General features: G+C 44.9%; 2 protein-coding genes across 5 annotated transcripts in view; both read left to right on the top strand.

Annotated features, from left to right (window-relative positions):
• The first annotated feature begins 374 nt into the window (after positions 1-374).
• XCR1 (X-C motif chemokine receptor 1) lies at positions 375-8,151 on the top strand. Its single transcript, XM_084752188.1, has 2 exons — positions 375-515; positions 6,062-8,151. The coding sequence occupies exons 1-2, from the start codon at positions 494-496 to the stop codon at positions 7,096-7,098; spliced, it is 1,059 nt and encodes a 352-aa protein (XP_084608314.1). The 5' UTR covers positions 375-493; the 3' UTR covers positions 7,099-8,151.
• A 1,671-nt stretch (positions 8,152-9,822) lies between these two features.
• Positions 9,823-27,865, top strand: part of FYCO1 (FYVE and coiled-coil domain autophagy adaptor 1) — a gene marked incomplete at its 3' end in the record, with an annotated part of 81,643 nt that continues 63,600 nt past the window's right edge. For 2 of the 4 annotated variants that reach the window (XM_084752811.1, XM_084752814.1), the window contains exons 1-4: positions 9,823-10,228; positions 21,202-21,335; positions 23,593-23,699; positions 25,312-25,437. In XM_084752811.1, the coding sequence (XP_084608937.1) occupies positions 21,281-21,335; positions 23,593-23,699; positions 25,312-25,437 (288 nt within the window). In that variant the 5' untranslated portion in view covers positions 9,823-10,228; positions 21,202-21,280. Of the gene's footprint in view, positions 10,229-10,275; positions 10,738-20,217; positions 20,320-21,201; positions 21,336-23,592; positions 23,700-25,311; positions 25,438-27,865 lie in introns of those variants that run through there. The other 2 variants (XM_084752813.1, XM_084752812.1) reach the window with 2 other exon arrangements.

Genomic DNA, 27,865 nt, shown 5'->3' on the forward strand with positions numbered 1-27,865 from the left:
AATCCAGGATGGTCTTCAACTTACTGTGTAGATAGGTTTACCTTAAATTTTGACCCTCCCCTTACCTTTATCCCCCAAATTCTGAGATTATTGGGAATGTACCACTACATCTAGAAAGCAGCAGTGCCGTCGGTGTGACAGTATATCCAAATCTGGTCTCCTTTTGTGTGGGATTGCAACACAAACAGAGCCATGTATCTTGTTGGAGTTGGTTGGCTGAACACTTAAACCAAAAGATCCCCAGTCCACAGCTAAACAGTGTTTTAGAGCTTTATGGGGTAGGCTAAAGAGCCTGCCTGCAGTTCATACTGAAACCAAGCATAAGGTAGCATTTAAAAAAATAGTTCCAAAACTTCATCCTTAATAAAGAGGAAGCGTGAGCCCAGCCTAGACAACTCAATGGGATCTGTATCTATCACAGGGTGAGCTCTGCGTGAGGCTCTAGCACTGGAAAACTAAGGAAGCACAAAGCATACGGACCTGGAAAAGTGACATGGAAAGAGGTTCAGACTCAGGTGAGTTCCTTTACATACATTTTAAACTTACATTCCACCCCCCTCCCTTTAAGAGCCTGCTTCAGGTCACCAGAACCATTTAGCAGACTAATAAACCCCAGGAGCTCTGAGGCTTGCCTCTGAGACTCAGACTCCTTTCACCTGGGATTTCCCAACAATTTGTACTTTTAGAGAAGGAAATCTATGCACCTTTCCTTGAGTAGTGCGGATATAAGTGTTTTCCTTGTTGAAAGAAACCGAGGGTTTCTTCCAAGTTGCTGTGTAAGTTCTTACTACTGTTGATGGCAGGGTAACTTAGAACTATGTTGCTCAACCTAAATTACCTCATGGGCCAAAAATTAAATTCACTCCCTTAGAGTTGAGCTAACTCACAGGGACGGTGAGGAGGAACAACAGAAAAACAGAAGCTATATTCCTAAAATACGTTAGCATAAAAATAACAACTTCGTTCAAGGAATATAGCAATTTTCTTAGTGCCAAATATAAGTGACCGTGACCCAAAACATGGAGTCAAGTTATCTTGAAGACCTGGTGTAGTGGGGACAAGGTTACATTCTGTTTTACTTTTTGAGACAGTCTCACATAGCCCAGACTGACCTCAAATTCACTGCATTGCTGAGAGTGGCCTTAAGATCTCCCCCTCCACTATTATTATTTTGGCCTTGAGCTCTTAGTTCTCCTAAGAATGATGGAGTGACAGAAATGTGCCAATACACTAAGCTGTAACACAAACTTTTACAAGTTAAGGTCTTGGCTAAACATGTGCCTGTGTCCTCAGGTAGGCAGCGGCTACAGTGCACAGGGTTTCTCCATGCAGGTCTGACTGAGATGCTGTGGCCTTCTTAGCATTAGTGCTGGTAGGGGTTGATATATCACATCAAATACAGAAACTGATGATAGAAAATGGCCATTACAAGACCACGTATAACTTTGGCTCTTTATTTGCAACATTTCACCTCTCCACAGTCACAAAACCCCAGTAAGTGAAGGACAAAGAGTCTTCGGGCTCCAATACATGGAGAACTTCAGTTCACAGATGCTGCTCAGAAGAGCTTGGGATTTGCCACCCTTCTGCTCGGAATCCCAAGTTTTCCTAGCACAGAACAGGGTGGCCTCCAGATTTTTCAAGGAAATGGAGTGGTTTTGTGGCTTTGCTTCTAACTTGTTGAGAACTTGTATTGAGAACGGATGCTAAACTTTGTCAAATACTTTTGTGCATTTAACAACAAAGATGATGTAGGTTTTAGTTCTGTTCTGGTCTGTTAATATGGTCATGTAAAAATGCCTTTCAAAAAATATTTTTGGAGCCACAGAGATGGTCCAGTAGATAAAGGTTCTATCCTAGGTATCTGCATGGTTGAAGGAGACAACCAACTTCCATAAGTTTTCCCCTCCTCCAAATGCATACCATGCCAAGTATGTGACGCATATACTCATAAACACAAATAAATAAATAATGTAATAAATATTTTAAATGTATTGTTGAACTTGACTCAGCTTACATTTTGGAAAGAATATTTGTGTTGAGGTAAAGATGTAGCTCAGTTGGTAGAGCATTTACCTACTGTGGGCCAAGTTCTGGATTTAGTCCCCAGCACTATATAAACCTGGTGTGGTGGCACAGGCCTTGAATCTTAGCAGTCTCAAAGTACAGCCAGGAGGATCAGAATGTTAAGAACCTTGACTGTATAATAAGTTCAAGGCCAGCCTGATTCAAAAAGTAAAAGGAGGATTTTTGTTTCTGTGTTCCTGTTCATGAAGAATATTAGTCTATAGTTTTTGTTTAACTTTTTGTCTTATTTTGGTATCATGGGTATACTTGCCTCACAAAGCAAATTGAATGGGATCTATCTTCTATTTTAGATATTTGTGTAAGATTGATGGTTTTTTTCCTCAAATATTTGAAAAATTCCTAACACTATGGCTCTGCCCCCCGCCTGCAGGGAACAGCACTTCAAATATAAATTCAGTTATTTCAGACATTACTAGTATGTTTATGGTTCAAAGACCATCCCATAAGCCAAATATATGGCCAAAACATCGGGCTTTCTATCCTTTTTCCTTCTGTTATTTATACCTCTCACTTTCCAGTAGTTTTAGTTGGCCTAAACCTGGCTATCTGAAAGAAAAAAAAAAAAACCAACAACAAACAAACAAGCAAAAAACCTGCAATATTTGTATAGCTTATTTTAACACAATGATCTTCAGTTCATTCATTTTTTTTTCAGAAAATTACTTAATATCATTTTTCTTTATGGATGAATAAAAACTCCATTATGTTATGCCTTAGTTGCTGTTCTGTTGCTGTAAAGAGAAACCACGAAAGAGGCAACTCTTACAACAACGTTTAACTAGGAATTTGCTCAACATTTTTAGAGTTAGTCCATGATCATCATGGTGGAAGCAGACAGGGGTGATGTTGGAGTAAGAGCTGAGAGTTTTACATTCAGAGAGGGGGAGGTTAAGGGGGAGGGAGAGGGGGGAAAGGGAGAGAGAGGGGAGAGAGAGGGAGGGAAAGGAAGGAAGATAGAGGGAGAGGGAGGAAGAGGAGGAGAGAGGGAGAGAGAGAGAGAGAGAGAGAGAGAGAGAGAGAGAGAGAGAGCTGACTGGTGCTTTTGAAGATGCAAACCCTACATCTAGTAACAGGCACCTCCTAATCCTTCCCAAACTTTTCCACTCCCTGGTGTTTGAGCCTGTGGGTTCATTCTCCTTCAGATCACCACAGTGCACATCACGTTATTCTGCATCTGCTCATCAGCTGACAAATCACCTTCGGCTGACTCTGAATGGTGTTGTAAGAAACATAGATGTGCAGGTTTCTCTGTTGTAAAGACTTAGAGACCTTTGGGCATATACCAGGAATGGGTCATGGGGTAGCTCTATATTTAGGTTTTTTACCGTACCCTCTCCACCATTTGCTGTTTTTAAAATGATAGTTACTCTGACTTGGGGGGAGCAGTAAAATATCAATGTGGTTTTTAATTTGCATTTCTCCAGTCCCTAAAGATGTTAAGTATTCTTTAGGGTTTGGGCCATTTGTACTTCATCTTTTGAAAACTGGCTATTCACTTCATTTATTGATTGAGTTTTTTGGGTTATTTAGTTCTTAAAAGTTCTTTATATATTCAACTATTAATCTTCTGTCAAATGTATAACTAGATTTTTCTCCCATTCTATATGCCTTCTCTTCATCTGATTATTTCCTTTGCTAAGCAGAAGCTTTTTAATTTCATGAAATCCCATTTGTCTATTTCTTGTATTACTTTCTGAGCTACTGGAGCCCTTTTCTATGCCAAATCTTGAAGTGTTTTCTCTGTTTTCTTCTAATAGTTTCAGAAGTTCAGGTCTTAAATTAAAGTCTTTACTGCACTTTGAAATTTTTTAAATTGGGATCTAATTTATTTTTTACATGTAGATAACCAGTTTTCCCAGCACAATTTGTTGAAAAGGCTAGCTTTCCTCCAATGTATGTTTTGATATTTTTGTCAAAAATCTGGTAGTATCTATAGCTGTGTGGGTTCTTTATCTATTCCACTGATCTACACATCTTTTTATCCACAACCATGCTGCTTTATTACGACACAACACACTTTTTAAATAAAAAAAAAATAGCCCTAGCTGACCTCAAATTCATGATCTTCCCACCTTAGTCTCAGAGTAGCCAAACCATAGGCATGCACTGCGCGCCCAGCTTATCTCAATTGTAATATTTGAGCTATCTCTCTAATTATCTTCCTCAAAATACAAGAACTAGAAGTTTGAGTTGTATTGTTAGCTGCTCCAGCTTCCTGTTTTTATAATGCTGATAAAGTGTTTTCACCAAGTTGAACCACTCTCCTGCACCATGAAATGGAGGTGGATCTATCTTACAAAAAGTTGCAGAACCACAGGGAGTTGCTACGGCCTATAGGCACAGCCCCCCCAATCACAGGGAGTTGCTACGGCCTATAGGCACAGCCCCCCCCATCACAGGGAGTTGCTACAGTCTATAGGCACAGCCCCCCCCATCACAGGGAGTTGCTACGGCCTATAGGCACAGCCCCCCCAATCAAAGGGAGTTGCTATGGCCTATAGGCACAGCCCCTCCAATCACAGGGAGTTGCTATGGCCTATAGGCACAGCCCCCCCAATCACAGGGAGTTGCTATGGCCTATAGGCACAGCCCCCCCAATCACAGGGAGTTGCTATGGCCTATAGGCACAGCCCCCCCAATCACAGAGAGTTGCTATGGTCTATAGGCACAGCCCCCCCAATCACAGGGAGTTGCTATGGCCTATAGGCACAGCCCCCCCAATCACAGGAAGTTGCTACGGTCTATAGGCACAGCCCCCCCCCAATCACAGGGAGTTGCTACGGCCTATAGGCACAGCCCCCCCAATCAAAGGGAGTTGCTATGGCCTATAGGCACAGCCCCCCCAATCACAGGGAGTTGCTATGGCCTATAGGCACAGCCCCCCCAATCACAGGGAGTTGCTATGGCCTATAGGCACAGTTCTCACACACACACACACACACACACACACACACACACACACACACACAGAGCAGGTGATGCCAACTCACTTATCTGTCTCAGATAACTGCTGCTTCCAGCTTTTCCTCCTCCTCCTCCTACAATCCAGCACCTTCAGTGACTAATCACAATGAGAATTCCAGCCTTCCAGCCATTTCCTCAGGTACCCGGCAAAGTTGAACACATCTGGCTGACTACCATGTGCTTAGCTGCTCTCCTGCATCCCTACTCCAGATACCTGCCTTCCTCTTCAAGACCTGTAAACCAAACTCTCAACTGAAAAAGCTTTCTGCTCCAACAGCTAATCTTCTGTGTTAGCAAGGATTTGGCCTTCCAGAATTTTCATCTGTAGCTTTGGAATTATTTTTGCTTTGTCTGTGATCTCACTTTTTCAGGCTGTCCTAGGAAAGAGAAAAAAATTGAAAGGGATCCTGCTGTCAAGATCTACGCAGTTCATGAAGAGAAAATAAGAGATAATAGGGGAAATGAAAGAAGAAAGGGAGGAGAGGGAGACAGGGGAGACGGATGGAACACTCGCTATCCATCTATTGAATAAGTGTATGAATGACATTGAGTAAATGATCTCTAGCGAATAACTTCATTAATGAATCTGGAAACACGAGCCCTTTCATATATGAAAAACTAAGGCTCAGAAAGGCTTAAAAAATGCAGAGGGGTACAATACTGGGGGTCCACTTTGCTTTCAAGTCTTTCAATCCTGCTCCACTTCTCTTTTCCCCCTCAACTACTGAGAACCTGTGTTATTTTAAGGCTTCTCAGTTGTCAGTCTACCAGAAAAATGGAGCTTGTGACAGAAAGTAAATCAATGCTGTGTGTCATTGGTCAAGAAAGTCTTTCTACGGGAAAGAAAAATGTTCCTTAAAGACTTTATGTAGTAGCCCAATTCTCGATCTTGTCACAAATAGTTCACTAATGGACTCTAGTCCATGGACTTTACCTTTTTTGGTAACATGGACATAATGATCTCTATCCTAGCCATATGGCTTTAAACCCAACATGTCTATCATTTCAGATGCTCTCAGTGTTCCCGCCTCCTGGGTCCAGATGGAGTCCCCTACAGCCTCTGAGTATATCACCACCTCTTACGACTATCAGGATAATGGGAGTCTTCTGTGTGAGAACAAGGTCACCTTTGCCAGATTCTCCATCACTGTCCTGTACTCTCTGGTATTTCTTCTCAGCCTGGTGGGCAACAGCCTGGTGTTGTGGGTCTTGGTGAAGTATGAAAACCTGGCGTCACTCACTAATATCTTCATCCTCAACCTGTGTCTCTCAGACCTGATGTTCTCCTTCCTGCTGCCCGTGTGGATCTCAGCCTATTGGGGTTGGTTTCTAGGTGACTTCCTCTGCAAGCTCTTCAACCTGATCTTCTCCATCAGCCTCTACAGCAGCATATTCTTCCTCACCATCATGACCATCCACCGCTACCTGTCTGTAGTGAGCCCCATCTCTACTCTGGGTATCCATACCCTCCGCTGCCGTATGCTGGTGACCACAGCTGTGTGGGCAGCCAGCATCCTATCCTCCATCCCAGAAGCTATCTTCCACAAAGAGAATTCCTCGGGATGTACTTACTCTGAGCTCCATGGGTACTTAGCCTCAGTCTACCAGCACAATGTCATCTTCCTCCTCTCCATAGGTGTCATCCTGTTCTGTTATGTACAGATTCTCAGGACCTTGTTTCGCTCAAGGTCCAGACAGAGGCACCGGACTGTCAGGCTCATCTTTACCATTGTGGTGGCGTACTTCCTCAGCTGGGCTCCCTACAACCTCATCCTCTTCCTCCAGACACTACTGAAAATTGGAATCATCCAGGAGAGCTGTGAGATCAGCTATCAGCTGGATGTTGCTATGTTCACCTGCCGCAATTTGGCCTTCTCCCAATGCTGCTTCAACCCAGTGCTTTACGTCTTTGTTGGGGTCAAGTTCCGCAGACACCTGAAAAGTCTTCTCCAGCAGGTGTGGTTGTGCCGGCAGAAGCCATCCAGCCCTGTCCCGCTCACCCACTCCCCTGGTATCTTTACATATGAAGGCCCTTCCTTCTACTGAGCAGAGAGGATGGACACAAGGAGGTGCCATGGGATGTTAGAGGAAGGCAAGGAGGGAGAAGTGCATCAGGAAGGAGAGCTGAAGAAGACACAACTGTGGGGATACCAGCAACTACTGCAGGGGGATGGAGGGAAGGCATGACACCTGTGGGAGAAAGTGCTTCCATCTGGGAAACCCAAAGCAACGCTTCCTGGACTCAGCTCATCATTCATCCTCTTACTTAGACACGGGTTGCTTATCAGTGATTGGTCAGAAGATTCTAAACGGAAGGATTTCCAGACTCTGGTAGCACTTGAAGCTTGAAGTATGTGCTTAATGTGCCGTGTTGTTGCTGGAACATAGGGTTGTCCCAACTGACTTCCCCCTCTTTGGTGGTGGGTGGTTCTGTGCTTCTTAGCAGCTACTGAGGAAAACTGTCCTCAGGACAAGAATAATCACATCCTCAAATAAACACAGTCACAGTGAAATCTGGACCATAAGGTCCCACTAAACTGAAGATCGTTCTGTATTCTGGCAACAGCTGCTAACACAATAAACTGGCTTTTAAATATTTGGCCCATAATTGAAAGAATGAATGCAGTGCGTGCTACCATCTGCATTAAGTAATTATTTGGACAATACAAAGATGAATATGATATGGTTGCTGACTTCCAGGGGACACCAATCCATCTGTAAAGGTCCAGATAAGCAAAGACCACTAAACAAAGTCATGCAGGCCGAAGGTTCCTCTGACATTTCATCTCTTCCTGCCACCCGGATCATGGTGCCAGCTTTCCATTCTCCAGAGCTGACTTCTCCTACAGTACCGCACTCCCTTTCCATGAGCTGCCAGGGCCAGGGCCTGTAGCTTCTGCCTTCCTAGGGTCTCTACAGCTTGTTTTCGTGATCATCTCTACAATGGCCTCAATTCCACAGTGTCTTGCTTTTTTTCTCTCTCTCTCTTTGTTTCATCTTCCTCCTCCAGGAGGCTGCCTGCTTTGAGTTTTTCTCTGATTACAGCTTCTTTGCCTGAAGTTTTTCTTTGAAGCTTTAATAAAATTGTTCCCAAGCTTCCTTCTGAGTCAGTTCTTAAATTCTTTTATTAGAATCTTAATACAAGCTAAGAACCCCACTAGGGGACCCAGATTTCCCTGGTAGTCTAACACAACTCCACCAGAGAACCCAGAACTTCAGGTAAAACATTGTTGCCTTTGGAGAACCTTAGGCTGCCATGTCTGCAGCCAGGTCCAGAGGCAGAGCTCAGATCCTGTTCTTTCAACCATAAATAAATAAATAAATTATGTAATGTATTTTTAAAGAATTACTGAAAAATAAAAATAAAACCATAAAAGCCATAGGGTTAACCAGGAAGTATTAACTTTCAAGGAGGAAGAGAGATGGCCCAGCCAATAGGTGAGAGTACTAGCTGCTCTTCCAGAGGGCCCAGGTTCAGTTTCCAAAACCCACTTGGTGCCTCACAACCATTTTTAACTCCAGCTCCAGGGAAACCCACTGCACTTCGCCCTTCTGGCCTCCTTTAGACAAAGCTGAGCATTTCATGGACCTGACACTGTGTTGGGTAGAGATGCCTCAGGGACCTTCACTCCATCCTAGTTCAGAGCTCTGGCCGTTAGCCGGGTGGGCTTGGAACTCCTTTACCTCGCCAAGGCTCAGTCTTCTCATCTTTGGAGTACAGATATGAATCCTACCTGCAGCACAGGGTTATGCCGAGTTTTAGGCAGGATGCTATATAGGTTTTTGGTTAGAGTATGGCGTACCAGGTTCTTAATACATAAATCATCTGCTGTACAATACACACATGATGTGACCCCTTAAAGCTAAATCATCTAGTGATGTCATAGCCATCTTACTTTGTCTGGCTATATCCCAGATGACTTGCCTACGAAACTCTCAAAATGCATCACTGCCCTTAAATAACTCATGATTGTGGGAAGGCCTATCTTTCACTTCTCTGTAAACTTATTTGGGGGTCTAAGTTTCAAACAAGGGTGTTTATAATCCCTCTCATCCTTAGCAACCCAAAGCTGTTCAGACTGTGGTTAGAGCAAGTTTTCCTCAGTTCACTATGATGATAATTCTTCATTTCTGATGTCATCTCCTTTCACTTCTCTCATTTCCTTTTGTTTAAAAAAAAGGGAATCGTTTCTGTTCAGGAGGCTCCTTTTTATCTCCACCCACACATGGCCAACTCCATCAGGTGAATATGTTGTCTCATATACCTCTAATGTAAACCATGAAATTAACTAAGAAATCTCATTTCCTTCTTTTATGAATTTATCCTAAAAGTCTGGAATAGTGAGGTCTGGCAGATGCCGCTAGTTAGGTAAGTCCTGTAGGACAGACAGGCATTTCTAGCTAAAATGGTGAAAATTAAGGCAGAGCAAGGAGGCCAGGCAGAGCTCAGGAGTGTAGCCTAGTTACTGATGTTCCTATACACTGTCTCTTTTCTTGAGCATGTTCACGGATACTGGCCTTGGAACGCCAGGTTCTATTGCATCAGGCTTTCAGGGTGCTTTGCAAAATACATCAACAAACAAAGACAGGGCTGAGGAAGCTAAGCATAGTTCATTACAGATAATTTCAAAATTTGATTTTTATGTCTCTGTTAAACGAGGGGAATTAAAAACTAAGAATTTCGGTCCAGGAATACATAGTGGGTTCTTTTTTTTAGCTCAATAAATAAAAATTAATAGCACAAAAATACTAATGACATAGTTTTATATTGTTTGGGGGATTTTTTTTAAATTCAAGTATATTATATTTACAGCTCATGCACAGTTCAAAGCCAAACAGGCAAGCCACGTTGCAAGAACTTAACAACAGTAGCCAACAACACTATATCAGGAGTCACGACAGTCGACTTCCGGTCCATCTCTGAGTAGGCAAAGCTGGCTCGGGTTTCCCCTAAAGGGACGTCATCTCCTGGAGCATGCCGGGAGTCGTAGTTGATGTCCGCCGGCCCGTTGCACCCGATGGGAGTTATAGGCCACCTGTCGAGCATGATGGGAGTTGTAGTCCTCACGCGCTCTCGGTGCTCTGCGCGCTTCATGGCCGCCGGCACTGCGCTCTCCTACTCTTCCGCTCGGCCCCTGAAAGTTTCGTTTCTGCCCAGCAGTGGACCCATGAGCGTGTAAGTGCCGCGGGCGGCCGGAGAGACCTCGGGGACTCTGGGGCCATCCTGGACCCCGGCGCGGAGGTTTCTCGGGGGCGTGGGTCCTCACCTGTTGCTGAGGCTGTCCCCTCCCACTCAGGGCGCCCGCCGCCGAGGGAGCACCCTCTGGCCAGACAGGCTGGCTTCGGTACCCAGGCTGTTTTGGGGGTCGGCTAGAAAGACCCTCAGCACTGTTGCAAGACGCGAGCCGGCAGAGGGGCCACCCTGTGGAACCTCATAGTGAAGTCGCCCTGTGAGGCGGAGTTTCGGCAGTACTCCAGAAACCCCTGGCACAGGAGCCAAGCCCTAAAGTTCTATCAGGCATTGGGGCTTAACCCTCAGGAAGCCATGACCTCTCCTTGCAAGACTCCTGACACCCTGTCGTTCCAGGAAGGACAGTTTGTGCCTTTCTGTGTCCTCGCTGACGTTGACCTTAACCACTGCACTTGTGTTTAGGTAGCTCTGCGGTGAAGTTTCTGGAAACACCTGTAAGACAACTTAGTGTATCTGGTGTAGTAGACTGAGAGCTTGTGCTGTTGGCACCCAGGCTTGGGCTGGGAATGGGGGGCAGATCGACACCCAATTTTTATACGAGAACCTGTGGTTGACACTTTAGCCACATAGCTTCCTTTTAATGCATGTAACGATTCTTTTGTGCCACTTTGCAATGTTTCCACTGCTGTCTCTTGCAGAAAAACAGCACTTGTTGATTTTTTTTTTGGCTTTGGTTAGAGGCTCTCTGCCTTGCGTGTCCGACTTACCACAGAGGTTTCCTTTCTAGACCGAGAAATGGGTCAGGGGCTTTTAGGGGTAGAGGATCAGGACATAATCTACTTACAGCCTCTCAGCAGTGGTGGTCTGAAGCAAGGTTAATTCCTCTGCCATCTGCCTGCCTGTCGCTGACGACGCCGCTGCTGCTGCTGCCGCCGCTGGGTGGGAAGAATTGGTATCAAGCTACAGTTCTTGCTTTTAGTTTTGCAACCTTCTGGATCAGATGGCTGCCTCTGACCCTCTTGGTGTATGACAACCAGTTCTGCTGTGTTGAAATGCAGAATACTAGTTATGGGCCAGGATTGTTATCCTGGAAACCAGCACAGTGTTGACTGTCAGCCTCCTTTCACTAAAAGGATCTGAAAAGCTTTAGGAAACAGAGTTTATCTGCTGTTGTTTAGTGCTCATCTCTGGGTACCACTTCTTCAAAAATCGCTTATTTTATTAAGAAAATAGGTAAGGTACACAGAGTCCTGCAAGGCCGTGTGTGTGTGTGTGTGTGTGTGTGTGTGTGTGTGTGTGTGTGTGTGTTTCATATTTTACTTTATTTTTGCAGTTGCTTTAGAACTTGGAAATGGTCTCAGGTTCCTTTGCCATTTAGCCAGAATGGCTAAGAGCCAAGTGTTTAGCCCAGTTCTTTGGGATGAGACAAAAGACACCACTTGTAATAGCAAGGTAATCAGTAACATCTGGTGGCCTTGGCCTATTTTGGTCATTGAGGCTGGAGGTCTCCTGCCTCCAGAACACAAGAGTAACCAAGAAGTGTCAGTCCCTGATCCTGGCATCCCCTTACAGGAAGGGTTGGCTGACAGGTCACCTCTAATTTCTGGAGATTCCAAAAACAAGATATTGATAACTCAAGACTGGAGTGTATCAATGTGAGTTAGAGGAAGTGTGTTGACGGGAACCACTGGTAGATTAGGAGCTGCTGTCATTACAAGCATCCCCAGGCAGCAGAGAGGGTCATGACTAGTGTCTGTACCCTCAGAGGTACCTGTAAGTAGAGGCCGGTTGTCTGTGGCCATGTTGACATCTGGTCATCTAGGCAGCTGCTTTGTTTCTGCTTCTCTCAAGCAGCATTTGAACTTCAATTTGAGCAGCTATTGTGGGGTAGAAATTGGGATGTTTCTGCGGGTCTACACATGGAAAAACACTGCAGTTAACTGAAGTGTCTGTACCATCCTAGGATCATAGCTCTGGCTCTGCTCAGTTGGGTAAGAGGAGGAATATTGTCATCTGTTCTCTAACATTGGAGCCAGTTAGTCAGACTGGTCTTCATAGTGGCCACCAATGGCCCTTTGAATTCATAAGGCTCTGAGGCATTTGAACAGCACCATGGGCCCATTTTCATGTGGTCCGGGTCACAGTGGCAGGAATGAATATATTTACACATTGTGGTTCAGAGGGAAAGCATAGGAGAATCTGTGGTTTGAGTGCTGTGCTGTGGCCTGGTGATTGGTTTCAGTACTATGGACTGGTCTAGTGGTTGCTTTTTGTACCTATGGGCCAGCCTAGCCATCCAGTAGCCTGAGGTACTACACCTTTGGCCTGAGGCAGGACATCACTTTCAGTATTTCTTAGCATCCAAAAAACCTGAACCACAAGAGCCATTCAAGCAAACTTTTCATGTACTTGGAGCTAGGCCAAGACAGAATTCCCAGGGGATTCAGTGTCAGTCTGGACAACTGAACCAGAGACGGGTCAGTTGAAATGAACTGTAAGAGGCCGGATGTAGTGGCACACACCTGTAATCCCAGCAGCACCAAGGAGGCAGAGGCAGAGGCAGGTCGATCTCAGTGAGTTCAAGGCCAGCCTGGTCTACAAAGTGAGTCCAGGTCAGCCAGGGCTACAAAGAGAAACCTGTCCCAAAAAACTGAAGGGGGAGAAAAAGAAAGAAAGAAAAAAAGAGAGAAAGAGAAAGGAAGGAAGCTGTAAGGAATTTGCTGAAACTGAAGCTATAGCCCTGGATGGTTTTTTCCAGGACAACTGAAGACTTGGTCAGGAACATGGAAAAGATACTTTCTTAGCCAAAGTTAGCCGCTGAGAACAGCCGTTCTCCCCCTTCCTCTGTTCTCCAACCACAATTCTTAATCTGTATGTGAAGGAAGATAAAGGCTCCCCTCCCCTCCACTGTATCCAAAAAACAAGATAGAATGTGTTCAGATAACTTGAAGTGAGCTAAATTAAATGTACATTGAGTCTCATTCCACCGTGCCGCGACTCTCCTCACACTATTTGTTGAATAATACGCGCAGTCTAAAAGGCTGACCAGGGTTGCATTGACAGAACTCACCTACCCCTGATAAGGGAAAGTGTCGTGACCATTGCCTCCCGCTCAGACTTCAGCTACCCTGTGCAGTAGGGAATTTAAAGCTGTTAGCTTTTTCTAACCCAGCCAGCTCCCAAATAATGAGACAGAGACCTATTAGATTTATTTAACAAGCCTTAAGCACAGTGACTGAGCAGACATCCATCTGTGCTAACCCTCTATGCTAACCTGGCTCCTTGCCATCCTCAGTTTTGCCTTGGTTCACTCCTTGCCTCATGGACAAATCCTATCTCTTCCTGAGACCCCTGGCTGGGATCAGCAGTCCCGCTTTCCTCTCTCCTCTGCCCAGGCATTGGCTGTTCAACTTTTTAACAGCTAATTAGAAATAAATGGGGAGCATTCTCTACACAACATTGCTAAAGGAGATTCTTCAGTACTCATTACAAAGCCCATGTCTGGACTGTTACCAGATCTGGGGCACAGAAACACAGTCCACAAGACGGTCCTCTAACAACTCTGGGTCTTGACTTTATTTTCTATCATGCTCCTCCCCAGGGGCACACCAGAACCCAGACTCCAGAGACCACCTCACTGCAGTTTGCCTACTTGATTGTCAGATCCACACATCTGGGAATGGAAGATGGCTTTGGGGAAATATGTTCCCCTTTAGGCCACCACAACAAAATGCCACAAATTAGGCTTAAGCAACAGAAACTTTATTTTCCCGCAGCTCTGAAGTCCTAAATAAAGGCTTGGCAGGTCCTGAGGCCTCTTTTCATTTGCATTTGGCCACTTTCTCACTAATTCACATTTCTGTAGTGTTTCGTGTGTTCGTAGTTCCCTTTACAGAAACACAAATCAGATTGGATCAGGACCTACCATCAAAACTCCACTTAATTTCAGATGTCTTTCCACCAAAGACTCCATCTTCAAACACAATCATGTTCTTAGATATGGAGATTAAGGCTTCACCCTAAGACCAGTTAGTAGACACAACACTGCCCCTAATAAGAGGGTGGGCTAAGGGGGGGGGTGGCGTGTGGTGGGTGGACTGGTTATTATTCCGGGCCAAGTGAAGATTTCTAAGGAAGACTTCCTTAGAGAACAAACTGTGGTACACCCTTATTTCTGTCCCAAATAAGGCCAGAAAGAGTAGTGGACTTGGTCGGGGGAAGGCTTGGGGATCATGAGGCAGAGCTCAGTCTTGATAAAGGGCACAGATCCCTGAAACCTGGAGCCAGAGCCTTGGCTTCTCAGGATAATCCAGGCCAACACAGCTAAAAAGAGATTAGTGGACAGTCCTGCCACTCCAGAAAATGGGACCTTATGTCCCAGGCTAAGATGTGAACCACAGGTGCTAGTAGAAATCCCCTGAGCACTCAGAACACTGGCTGTCTTTATCCAGGCTAGGGTAGAGGAGGTTCCACAGCCCATCCCTGCATTGTTTCCCCACTCACTCTGCATAGTACTTCTGTGAGAGTCTCACAGCCAGGACAATATAATCTCCACATTTACGTGTTTGTTTTAAAATGCACATAATTTGTACCGTGTAGAAGTAACTTTTATTCTCCTGGCTCAGTTGTTGTCTGGGAGACTTGCTGCCTCTTTCTGGTAACCTAGGCCTAGTCCTGGAAGCTTTTAGCCTCCATACAACCTAAAGTAGGCCTAGAATGTTTTCAGCCTCTGGGACTTACTGCTTAATAAGCTCACCCTTTCTTCTTTCTGAGCTCTGGGGTGGCTGGTTCAACTCAGCTCTTCTGACTCAAACACCTCTTCAAGCTGAATTACTCAATCTGGGTTCTCTCTTGGCCCAGAATTGCTGTGCTTGGCCTCAAACTAACTCAGCAATCTGCTCTAATCTTCTGTCTTATTTTGTCTTCACCTGAGGTCTCTCTCGGCAACCCATCTCTCTATTACTGTCCTGGTAAAAACTGCCTCCTCTTTCTCTGCATTACTTCATTAAGTAGCTTCCCTTTCCTCTCTTTTCATGAGAGTTGCGGGTATCCCATTCTGTCAGATCTTCTCTGATTCGTCACCTTTTCTGCCACTCAATTAGACATCACTTTCAAACGTGGGTGCTTCCTTCTATAAGCTAATTTTACCATTGTTTGGGATTGAAGGTGTGTTCCACCACACCTAGACCTAAGCTCTTCTTTACCTGGTACTTCTCTATACCAGGCTGGCCTTGAACTCACATCTGCTTGCCTCCGTCTCTTGGATTAAAGGCGGATTTGTATTCCAGGCAGATCACACAGACCTAGGTCTTTGGATGTGATCTCTTGCCAGAACAGCCTTGTTCTGAATTAACATTCCTCTATAGTACAAAACAAAAAATAGAACTTTTTTCCATTTTGTAAAAAAATTTGGGGGTTTATAATATAATTACAACATTTTTTTCCTCCCTCCAAGCCCTCTCCTATATTCCTCTTTGCCAAATTGTGGCCGGTTTTGTTAGTGCTCTAGGGAAATGACTTAAGAAACCTCTTATAATTGGTGACAGGGACGTGGGCAAGAGAAGGTTCAAGACACAGTGACTGTATCATAAATCCTCATTCTGTTTAAAAGGTGATTGCAAGAGAGAGGGTTCAGAAAAGATGACCTGGGCATGCAGCTGGGAAATACTTTAATTATAGGTCCAAGGGGTTGGATCACCTAATGAGCCTTTGCTAATATTTGCTGAAATGCCTGCCCCTGCGTTGGGCTCTGGAACCCCCTATAAAGTACCATAGTCACTTAGTAAGATTCTGGTGAGGGTAGCCTGCCTGCTCACTAACATTTTTCACATTCAAGCTAATAGGACCTCCTGGTCTTCAAAACTACAAATACCAGTCAAAGGCCGTCATCTCTGTTGTTTGTAATGAGGTATTTAATACAGTGCTGGGTATGTTGAACTAGGTCAAGGCTATTTAGTCTTGCAGAAAGGCCTTCTGAGTTTCAACATCATGTATTTCTTTTGATGAAGGTGGAATTTGCCATTGTTTCACTTTGTTTGGCACTGGGGAGGAATCCACTAAACCCAGTTCTCTCTGGGTCAGTTTTTAGTTGTCTTAGGAAAGCGCGGTGAGGTGGACTTCCACACCCCAGCTGTCTTCCTCAGGATTCTTCCTGGTGTGGCTGTTCAGACACTGTGTTGTTGTTCATGCTTGAGCCAGTTTGTAGGCGCCATTGTGAATACTAGTCATTCACAATGTAATGTGAGTGTAAGTAAGCTTCAGGCGGAGTGTCTTTGTTTCTTAGTTTGGAACTAACATACTGTATATGTTGTGTTTAGCATGTAGGGTATCTGGACAGGTGTGGAATTAATTTGGATATCAGAGATCATCTTTCACCTCTAAAAGAATACCTTGGCTCTGACTAGGTTCTCAGTACTTAGTCCTAGGTAAAAATAATAATTTTTTAAGTCAGCGTGTTTAGTTTCTTTTCTTCTTGGCCAGAAAGTTTGATGGCTTAAGGCGTTGGGATAGACTTAAACATAACATCGAGTTGTTGGCAAGAAAGATTTTAGCTACATGTATGGAAGCTCTAGTATTTTCTGAATTAGGGGAGCAGTCTGCTCAGGAGTTGTAGATGGCAGGGGAGACTTTATCATTCTAGAAGTCGTATAGAGGGGGAAGTTGACCATGGTGTGGAGATTAAAACTGCCCCCTGCTCTGTCTTTCCTTGTTAATAAAGCCCAGATCAAGGTTACAGTACTCCAGAGTCCATGGAAACAGTGTCCTTCAGATAACTCTGCTCTCTCCAGGGAGCTCTGATGTTCTTCCTATTAGGTGACTGCCCAGAGGGTTTGTTGTTGTTTTGTTTTTGTCTTGTTCTTTTTAAGTGCCAGTGGTTCTCAACCTGTGGGTCGCCACCACAACAGGGGGTGCATATCAGATATCTTGTATATTAGATAGATAGATAGATAGATAGATAGATAGATAGATAGATAGATAGTTCATAACAGTAGCAAAATTACAGTTATGAAGTAAGAATGAAATAATTTTATGGTTGGGGGGTGACCACAACATGAAGAACTGTATTAAAGAGTCACAGCATTAGGAAAGTTGAAAACCATTGTTTTAGACTCTGGAAAATTAGCCTGTGAGCCAAGTACAAGCTAAGTCAGTTCTCACCGTGAGTACCATGGACAAAGGGCAGCGGCTCTCAAGCACCACAAAGTTTTGTTTTGTTTTTTGTTTGTTTAAAACAGGGCCTCACTATGTAGCCCTGGCTAGCCCAGAACTTGTTAGGGAGATCAGGCTGGACTCTAACTCACAGAGATATGCCTGTTTCTGCCTCTTGAATGCCAAGACTAAAGGTGTGCACCATCACACCCAGCTCAGTCTTAAAGGAAATCATTTTTGTCTGTTTCCACCTCCTTGTGCCAAGACTTTGGTTTGATTGGCATACAGCTTTCCCTGAAGGCCAGACTCCAGAGAGCTAGAACCCAGGAAACTCAGTGAGTGGGTTGTACAGTACACACACAGCCACATCTTCAGCTGGGTGTCAGTCACAGTGGGTTGTTCTCACCTCCTTCCCAAGCTTCCTTCACCGAGAGACACGCACCTCAGCCTCATTGTGGCCCTTACGTTGCCTGGGCATGCAGCCACGGGCTTCATGGCGTGAGCGTGCAGTCATCCTTCTGTGTGGTTACATCTGGGAGCCACATGCCCTGAATTGGCAACGGAGGAATGAGTAATGCCGGGAAGCTGTTGCCGCCATCTTCACTCTGCCTCCACCTGGCCTCACCTGCCTCTCCAGGGACATCCTGGCAAGTTGACACAGAGACTCTGTCACCTCTCCTTCTAGCATATAGAAATGACATGTTCTTTTGTCACCTTTAACAACTTATCACACTACTGCTTTGAGGGGAGATACAATTTACAGTTAGGTGAATTTTATTTATTACTATTGGGTTTGTTTGTTTTCTGTTGTTTGTGGCTTTTGTTTTTGTTTTTTCAGTGCTGGAGCTTGAACCCATGGCTTTGAGCATCCTAGGTAGGCACTACCAGTAGGGCTGCATCCCCAGCCCTTTGGCTTTTGGTATGGAGATGGAGTCTTCCTGTATAGCCTAGCTGTTTATATAGGGTTATCTGGGTAGAGGGAAGCTCAGTAGAGAAAATTCGTCTTGTTGGCTCAGGGCATGTTATAGGGATATTTTCTTAGTGAATGATAAGGGAGGAGCCCAGCCCATTGCTGGCAGCACTGCCCCTGGGTCCCAGGTTGAATAAAAAGGCAGGCTAAGCAGTCAGTAAGCAGTGTGCCTCTGCGATCTCCTTCAGTTCCTGCCTGCCAGTTTCCATCTCAGGTTCCTGCCCTGACTTCCTTTCATGATAGATTACAACTGTAAGCTGAAATAAACCTCTTCTTCTTCAAGTGGCCTTTGGTCTTGGTGTTTATCACAGTGATAGAAAGCAAAGTGATAGAAAGCAAACTAAGACAAATTGTCTGGGCTTTGTCTGAAGAAGTAGGCTGTTGTTTTAAATGGAAATTCCAATCGTTCTATATTACCAATAAAGACTCAGGAGCCGGATGCTGGGGTGAAAACCTGCTAGCTCAGAGAGGCAGAGAAAGCACCAGCTGACCTTCCTGCTCAGCTCACATCCCAATGGAGATGGCCTCAGCTGACAGCCCAGGAGGAAAAGGCCAAAAAACCCAACACAAAGGCTTGCTAGCTCAAAAGCCAGAGGGCAAGAAGCTGAGGAGGGGAAGAGCTAAAAGCCCAAGAGCTCAAGAGCTCCTTCTACTTCTACACACTGTCTTAAATACCCCTCAACTCAAAAGCCTGTCCTACTCTTTAAGCCTTGTCAGATGGCTTCTTGCTCTGCCTCTTGACCTAGGGTTAACTTCATTAAATCCTGTGTACAGAAAGCTTTTGGGTTAAAGGTGTGTGTTAGGGCCCAGCCATGCTAAACAAGAGACAGGTTTCTGCAGTTCACAGTCTGAGGGATTACCATGGGATCAAAGGTCCTGCAACCGTGGGCTTCTCAGAAACCACTCCTGTCCCTAGTCTATTGTCCTCGATGAGTGGTACCAGCACTTGTTGGGGCCTTTATAGGCAGTGCTTATTAGGACTGCGGTCTGAGTGCCTGGCGTTTTCTTCCTGGGCCTGAGAAGCCCTCTGTTTCCACTGACTCACAACTGTGCTGGCTTGTGAGTTAAAAATAGATCTGAGGCACCTGTTCAGTGACAAGCCTATGCTGACCTAACCAGTCAGTGGAATGCTTATAAATATCTGGAGTTGCTTATGCCTTAGGGCCATTTTCTTACCAGGGCTTCCTTGTGCCACCTCCAGGAGCGAGCTATAGCAATGAACGAGTGAGAGCTGGCCCGTGTTAGACAGACAAAAAGTGACATGTTATAGTGAGCCGCTGACATTCAAGACAGTCCCAAGGAGCCAGTAGAAGGCTTAAGTCATGTTCTGTAGTGATGTTGTGCTGTCTTAGGGTTCTGCAGGGTTTACTGGGAAAACTCCAGGTTTGAAACCACACAGAACAGTAATCAAGTCAATTCTACTCACTGGCTCTCAGCCTTAGGTTACAGAGCACCAGATTTTCCTTATAAACAGGAAAAAAAGATTGTGAAAAGTAAGTGCTCTGTGTAAAATATGTACCAGAGCCCTGGGCAAGCTCTCAGTAATATGGCTGCTACTGTTCATACAGCAGACATTGTGCCTTCACACAGGATGCCTAGAGGGCAGATTAGAGCGTCCTAAAGGCCTTGCTGTCCACATGCATGGTCTGAACTCTTATAGCTGCTCACATCTCTTTTTGTTGGTCTTCAAACACTACTGTGTCCTTAAATGACATTAACAGCTGCCCAAATTGAGCCAACTGTAGACTTTCCAACTGAAGAAAACTATGACTGAACTTAAAATAGTAGCTTGTCCCTGGGCTGGTGGGAGGGCTGTGTAGGCCCCTGGGTGGCAAGTCAGGGAGTATTTTTACCCTCAGGCTTAGCTGAACATAGAGTAGAAGAACCTCAAAACCCTGACAATGGAGTTGTCACCTTCTACTAGGCAGGCCAAGCGGTTCCTGTCAGAAGCCCTAGGGTATGTATTCCCAGCCTCCTGCCCCCCACCCCCCAAACAAAACAAAACAAAACACTGCCTGGCTATGAGTGCTCCTTAGAAGGAAATATGAGAAAATAACGGCTCTGAACAGATCTGGCTCCTCAGAGTTTAGGGATGTCAGAATCTGAGGTAAGTAGGCCTGACCTCTGTGGAAGGTGGTAAAGGAGCCGCTGGAGACTTTTCAGAGGATGAAATATGAGGCAGTTATGTCCCAAGAGACAGGATGGGCAGATCAAAAAGAACCAGCTATGCTTTTAAGTTGGTCTTGCTCCTTTTAAAGTCTGTTTTAGTTAGGGTTTATATTACTCCAATAAAGACTGTGACCAAAAGCAACTTGGGAAGGGAAGAGTTTATCTTAAAACTCTCCAGTCATACTCTGTCACTGAGGGAAAACAGGCAGGAACCTCGAGGCAGGATCTGGAGCAGTAGCTGTGGAAGAAAGCTCTGCCTGCTCTTCAGGACTTGCACAGCCTTCTTTCTTATACCGCCCAGGACCAGCACCAGCCACAATGGGCTGAGCCTTCCCACATCAATCACTAATTAAGAAAATGCCCTAGAAGCTTGTCCACAGCTTAGTCTTAAGAAGCATCTTCTTGCTTATCGTTCCTTCCTTGATAACTCTAGTCTGGATCAAGTTGACAAAAATAAATAAATAGATATAAAAATAAAAAGAACCAGAACAGTATTGAATCAAGTCATGGTGTCAGAACATAAGTATGTCAGAAGCAAACCTGAGAGTACCTCCTAACAAGATTCACACAAAAAGGTCACGTCGTCTCCTTTAGGAAAGACACCTGTTGAGTCCTTACCTAGAGTGGAGGTCCTCCATACTCTTTAAACTGTGGCCTCTTCCCTGTACAGGTGCCACCATGAAGTCTGACCATCGCTGACTGGCAGCCACACAGCACTGAAGTGAGTAAGCATTCAAGAAAGGAGGACCATGGCTTCGAACAGCACTGAGACCCAGCTCCAGAGGATCATCCGTGATCTACAAGGTCTGGTTGAATGGCCGATTTTGAGGAACTTGGGCCTGTGCCCTGGCTGTTGGTAGTCGGAATTCCGCCCTCTCCTCTTTGTTCACACACAGAGTAATTGGAGCCCTCAGGAGACATCATATTGAAATATTTGGTTCTCAGATACCCAGCCTCCGTCTAAGTGGGAGGGCTCACCTCACATTCCTCTCAGAGCAGCATAGCTAGTTGGCGAACAAAATCACTAAGAAAATTGGAGCTGGCTTCATTGGTCTATATGCTTTAAGCTGCCCAATTGCCTTTGATGGGATCACCCTAATGCACCCCACACCTGCCCTTACTGGACTTTGGGGAGCTTGGCTTTTAGTGAGAAGGATGTTTTCCTCTCTGTGAAAGGGAGGTGAGAAACTTGGAGGTTTCCTGTTGCGTCTGTCCACACCAGCCCCCAGCCGCTGGTGGCCACTGCCCTGCATTTTAGCCCTTGGCCTATGACCTCCCGGCTTCCTGAGGAGCCACTTGGGTTTGTTGCCCTAACCCATTGGAGAAAGGCAAGGGAGGGGAAGCAGACAAAACTACACCCTGACAGAATAACAACATTTCTGTGGACTGCAGTATCCAACTTTCACCATTTTAGATGATTGCCCAAGGGATCTTCCTCTTTGGTCCTGGGAGGCATATGCCATTGCTGCTGTCACTTGTTCAGGGGAGGAGCTAGGCACAGTGGAGTGTCTGACTTTCCTACTATCATACAATCAGTGTGGAAGAGTTACACACCACCAGGCTTAGCTGGTGACCACACTAGACTTTCAGCTAAAATGGTTGGTGATTTTTGTTTTATTTTCAGTTTATACAGACATTCAGAGAAAAATAAGTGACAGTTTGGACAAATCTGTGTTTGCCGTTGGCCTTTAGAGAGTTCACCACAAAGTAGCCTTTTCTGTATCACAGTGGCTTGTTTTCAAAGAAAGCCTATGAACCCACATTGGCTTCACAGAATCTCACAGCTGATTCGGTCGTCTTAAAACCTACATCCTGTCCTCAAACCCAACCAACAAACAAGGGAGCAAACTGCACCCTGGAGAGGTGAAGGGACCAATGTCGTCTTAGAGCTCAGCTGTTTGCTAACAGGATCTTAACGCTAAATCTCAACCCTGTATCCCTTGTCTGTAAATGGGGGTGATAATAAGAGTCTTATTTCCTAGATCCCATGTTGTATTTAATTTGTCCATCTTGTCTCAGCACTAAAATTAGAATTCTTATTACATAACATCTCAGACTTACTAAACTAAGGCAGATACTCCATTAATGAAATATGCACACCCAGTTAACAGAACATATTGTTATCATTGTTACTGTTAAGTGTACTTGCTGGGTGCTCTGAAACCTGTGCTGACAGGGTTGTACTAAATGCTGTAGTTTGTACTAGAAGCTTGGCTCCCACTGTTGAAGAGAAATGAAACTTTTTAGAGTCTAGTGACAAGTGATTGGGTCATGGCCACCCTGAAAAGACCTCAGTGCTGGTTTACAGAGTAGTCTTTTAAGTATGGTTTAATTGCTGTGGGGGCAAGTTATGAAATGGATCTTTACACGATTAAGTACCAGAGGCCACCATTTGGCATCTTCAAAACTGATGCCTTGGCTTTTACATGTGTTTCTTGTTTAATTCATTATTGTAAAGCAAGTGTTGCCTTATTTTTCAACATATCTAACATGAATCCCAATTTCAGGGCTGTTAAAATGTTACATATTTTTACTTGGTGAATACCCAGCATTTGGTGTTTTGTTATTACAAAACAAAACAGAATTTATCCTGGCCATTCTCTTGCCCTTCACTGTCCTAAGCCTGTTTTTTGTTTTGTTTGGTTTTGGTGTGTGTGTGTGTGTGTGTGTGTGTGTGTGTGTGTGTGTGTGTGTGTGTGTGATTAATCCACGTACCAACCATTTGTTGACTTGCTGTCCAGCAAGTCCTACACATAATGCTAGCTTGGTGGTGGACACACAGGGATGAATGTACAAAATGAAACAAACCCATGCCCAGTCAGCGAGCTGCTGGAGTGCACTGTGCCTCTCCTACTGAAGTTGTATCATCTGAACACTGACATGTCCTTTGTGTTCCCGAGGTGACTGTCACTGACCACTAACGCTTTCTGGTGTTATTTCTGCTCATTTCTCAGACTTGCTTTTCAGCACATCTAAGATGCATGCCAATTTTAGGGCTGTTTAAGTGTGAAGTAGACAAGTGTGTCTCTCCAGTCACATGTTCCTGTTTGTTGTCTTAAAGATGCAGTGACAGAACTAAGCAATGAATTTAAGGAAGGAGGAGAGCCAGTCACAGATGACAGCACCAGCTTGCACAAGTTTTCTTATAAACTTGAGTATCTTCTGCAAGTAAGTGGCGCCTGTCACGTGTTGTTTTGTCACAGTTGTCTCTTGTTCCCCATTTGCGTGAGTTTTATCAGTTTCCAGGATGTCGTTCAGAAAGCACAAAGGAACAATTAAGCCCCTGTCCATGAGACTAAGAGTCAAAGCAGTCCTGAGAGCCCAGTCCTCCCGTGTGGTCAGGATGCTCTGGGAACTGAGAGCTCAGTCCTCCCGTGTGGTCAGGATACCTTTCCAGCAAAGCTCTTAGCTGCAGGGTAGTTACTTACACCCTTTGAGAACTTGGCGTGGTCTGTGGTGTCTTTCTCTTACAAACACAATATATGTACACAGCCAGGCATGAAGGCAGTTTTCAGGAGTGCAGACTCTGGAAAATCATTCACAGTCCATTACAGAGCCTTGCTCCTCAAGCTGGTTACCATGGCACTGGCTATTTTGTCAAGCAGACATTCTTTTCATATTTTCATGGTGTAACTTTTGTGCCTGGTTAGTTTGACCCAGACAAGTATGATGGTTTGGGAAGTACATGTTTTTGAAATAGACAGGAAGTAAATAGACCTGCAGTCATTTTACCAAAGTTGTATAAGGCAATACTATTTTTGTTTGCTTGCTTGTGTTTTGTGTAATGTGGATTTGATAATAGCGTATGTGAATCTTGCTCCCACAACCAGGGGCAAATGCGATAAATGGTATAAAAAGATACCTGCTGTACTCTAGACCCCATCCCACTGGAGAGCCCAGGGTGGGAGAATGCTAGAGTAAGCTCCCCTGACACCAGCTGGCCATCAGGGTTTGCTTGCTTTGTTTGTTTCTCTTTTCCAGTTAAGCCCATTTTGGTTTTGAATTTGAAAGTACTTAGCACTGACAGCTATTTGACTTTTTCTTGTATTCTAAGAGAGTTGAGTAATGGATAAAATGTCATTACCTCGTTCCCTAAGCTACAGCACTGTTAACACCCTGTTAACATAAGATTCTTCACTTGACTTTCCTTATCACATTAGGGGTTTTCCACCAAACTAGTAACCCATAGGAGGATAGATCTGTTTTTTTTTTCTTTTATTACCTTTTTCTCCTTCTTGCCTTCCTTTCTCCATCCTTTTCTCTCTTTTTTTTATTAATCAGTCATCTATCCAGCTTGCTACACTAAACTACAACTCAGGCTTTATGCTAGATAAGTCTTTTGGGATAGCTATTAGTCCTAAATCCTACTAGTTATATGACCTTGAGCTGTATTTAGTAGCCTTAGTCTGCACATCTAGTTTGTGAATTGTGGGCTGGAGAGATGTCTCAGAGGTTAAGAGCACTGGCTGTTCTAAAGGTCCTGAGTTCAATTCCCAGCTCACATGGTAGCTCATAACCATCTATAATGAGATCTGATGCCCTCTTCTGACGGGCAGGCACACATGCAGGCAGAGCATTGTATACATATTAAATAAATAAATCTAAAAAATAAAACCCCCTTGTTTTGAGATTAACATAATCTAATTTGCCAGTAAATCAAAATAAGAGCATTAAGAGCCCCCCAGTACCTGTCCCTAGGAAGCTGGTGATGTTTTATCATGTCAGTAGAGCATGAACAACAGTGAGCTCAGACTCTGTCTCTATTCCTTTCCCTGCCCAGTTTGATCAGAAGGAGAAGACTAGCCTCCTGGGTAGCAAGAAGGACTACTGGGATTACTTCTGTGCGTGCCTAGCCAAGGTGAAGGGAGCAAATGATGGGATACGGTTTGTCAGGTCCATCTCTGAGGTAAGCCAAGCCACGGACGGAAGGACCGCCTGTCTTCCCCTGGCATGTCTAAAGCTTCTTGGGGGACACCTCTTCTACAAATAGCTGGGGTATAGCATGAAGTCTGTGGGTGGTTAAGAAGCCAAGACACTGGGCACCTGTTACTTGGTTCAAGCTCATGGAAACTAGCTGAGTGTAGACTAAGCAGAAATGAACCTGGTCCAAAGTTTCACTCCCCAGCTAGGCTGTCCACACTGGAAGTCTCTGTTTATGGCACCCTTTGGAAGTGTGCAATACCATTTCCTTTTTTTTTTTTTTTTTAATAAATCATTTTCTTTGGAATTGCTAGGCCAGGGAGCTTACATGACAACTCATTAGGTAAAAAGTATTGGGCACCAACCCTGATAACCTAAGTTTCAGGTCTAGGATTCTCATGATAGAAAGAGAGAACAGACCTCGCCCATATATGCCATGACACACACATATCCTAGAGTGAACACACACACACACACACGTGTACACACACACACACACACACACACACACACACACACACACACACACATACTGAATGAATGAATGAATGAATGAATGAATACCAATAATTTTAGTGTTGCTAGGCTACTTTTCCAGCAGTTTCCTCAGGAAACTTAGATGTGAGGGGAGAATAGCGTAGAATCTCAACGATATTTCTTATCATGTAGGGCTGCTAAGTGACTACATCAGCTGGGCCCTTGACAAAGGGCTGAATGCCCTGGCTTTGACTTACTACACACAGACACACCACAGTGCACACTTTTCTTCCTTGTGGATCCTAATTTGCAATCCTGTCCCAAGACCTCCGTGGCAGTTCCTTTAATCCATTTGCCTTGGCTGCTTTGCATCAGAAGCTAGAAGGCCTGTGTTGAAGTCCATGGCAGAGTCTGCTCAGGACACCATATTGTGAATGACTCAACCTCAGATGATTCCCTTCACGCCTCTTTCCCATCCCTGTCCCCAATAACTCTTCCTTTGTCATCAGGACAATCAACCCAGAAGTGAAGCTCGTATCTATGGGAACTGCTGGGTACTGAGTGACCCTAGTACTCAGGTGCCCTTTTGGTCTTCCAGTGTAACTAGAATTTGATAGCTCAGAAGAATTTATAGACTTCCTCAGGGCCTTTTGGGCAGGAGATAGCCATATCTCTTTACTGTGAGCACTAACATATGTGAGCATTCTAGTGAGCCTCTTCTAGGGGCTCAAAGTGGGCCCTTTTGGCACCGTGTTTCCCTGAAGTGTGAGGAAGCCAGCTGGGCTCCAGGCTCATGGTGCTGTGTTTCCCTGAAGTGTAAGGAAGCCAGCTGGGCTCCAGGCTCATGGTGCTGTGTTTCCCTGAAGTGTGAGGAAGCCAGCTGGGGTCCAGGCTCATGGCGCTGTGTTTCCCTGAAGTGTAAGGAAGCCAGCTGGGCTCCAGGCTCATGGCGCTGTGTTTCCCTGAAGTGTAAGGAAGCCAGCTGGGCTCCAGGCTCATGGTGCTGTGTTTCCCTGAAGTGTAAGGAAGCCAGCTGGGCTCCAGGCTCATGGTGCTGTGTTTCCCTGAAGTGTAAGGAAGCCAGCTGGGCTCCAGGCTCATGGCGCTGTGTTTCCCTGAAGTGTAAGGAAGCCAGCTGGGCTCCAGGCTCATGGCGCTGTGTTTCCCTGAAGTGTAAGGAAGCCAGCTGGGCTCCAGGCTCATGGCGCTGTGTTTCCCTGAAGTGTAAGGAAGCCAGCTGGGCTCCAGGCTCATGGCGCTGTGTTTCCCTGAAGTGTAAGGAAGCCAGCTGGACTCCAGGCTCATGGCGCAATGGCCTGGTTTAAAACACAAGGAGCTCATGCTCCCTGCAGGTCTCCTGCCCTGTGCTGCTTTGTGTTCTCTTCAGCATGGTGTCTATGGGCTCTAATTGGATGCGAAGAAAACTCGGAACTGAGTAGTGAAACCTGGCCCCTGCTCTAAAGCAATTTTTAAAAAAAGGGATATGTAGTTAACTTTCATTTGCAGTATAGAGGAAATATTCCTTTTCCCAAAGGACTTTACAGTAAGTAGCTAGCTCCCTTTATATAATCATCTGTCTCTTCAGCTAATGAGCTGAAATGTTACCATGTCGGAAGTTTTGCTGTCATGTAGGAGGAATAATAATGGCTTACTCCTGCTCAGGGAGGGAGCTAGCAGACAAGAGTGGCTTTGTGGGCAGAGGTCTGACTAAACTCCTCCACTACAGTTTTTGCGTATGTAGGTATACACCTTGCCTAGCTGTTCTTGGCTGCCCAGATGTTGTTCCCACTGAGCACTTTTTCTCCACTCACTGTCAGAGGATAAAGTGTTTGTATTTGGGTCCAGCATCTAGGTTGTCCCCTAAGTATCTGCTGAGGTAACTATTTGGAAGCATACCAATGTGCTTTATATAAGTCAGTCTTCTGCTCACCTCCACT

Source organism: Acomys minous, assembly GCF_964271855.1.
Source record: "Acomys minous genome assembly, chromosome: 13".
Classification (NCBI taxonomy): Eukaryota; Metazoa; Chordata; class Mammalia; order Rodentia; family Muridae; genus Acomys; species Acomys minous.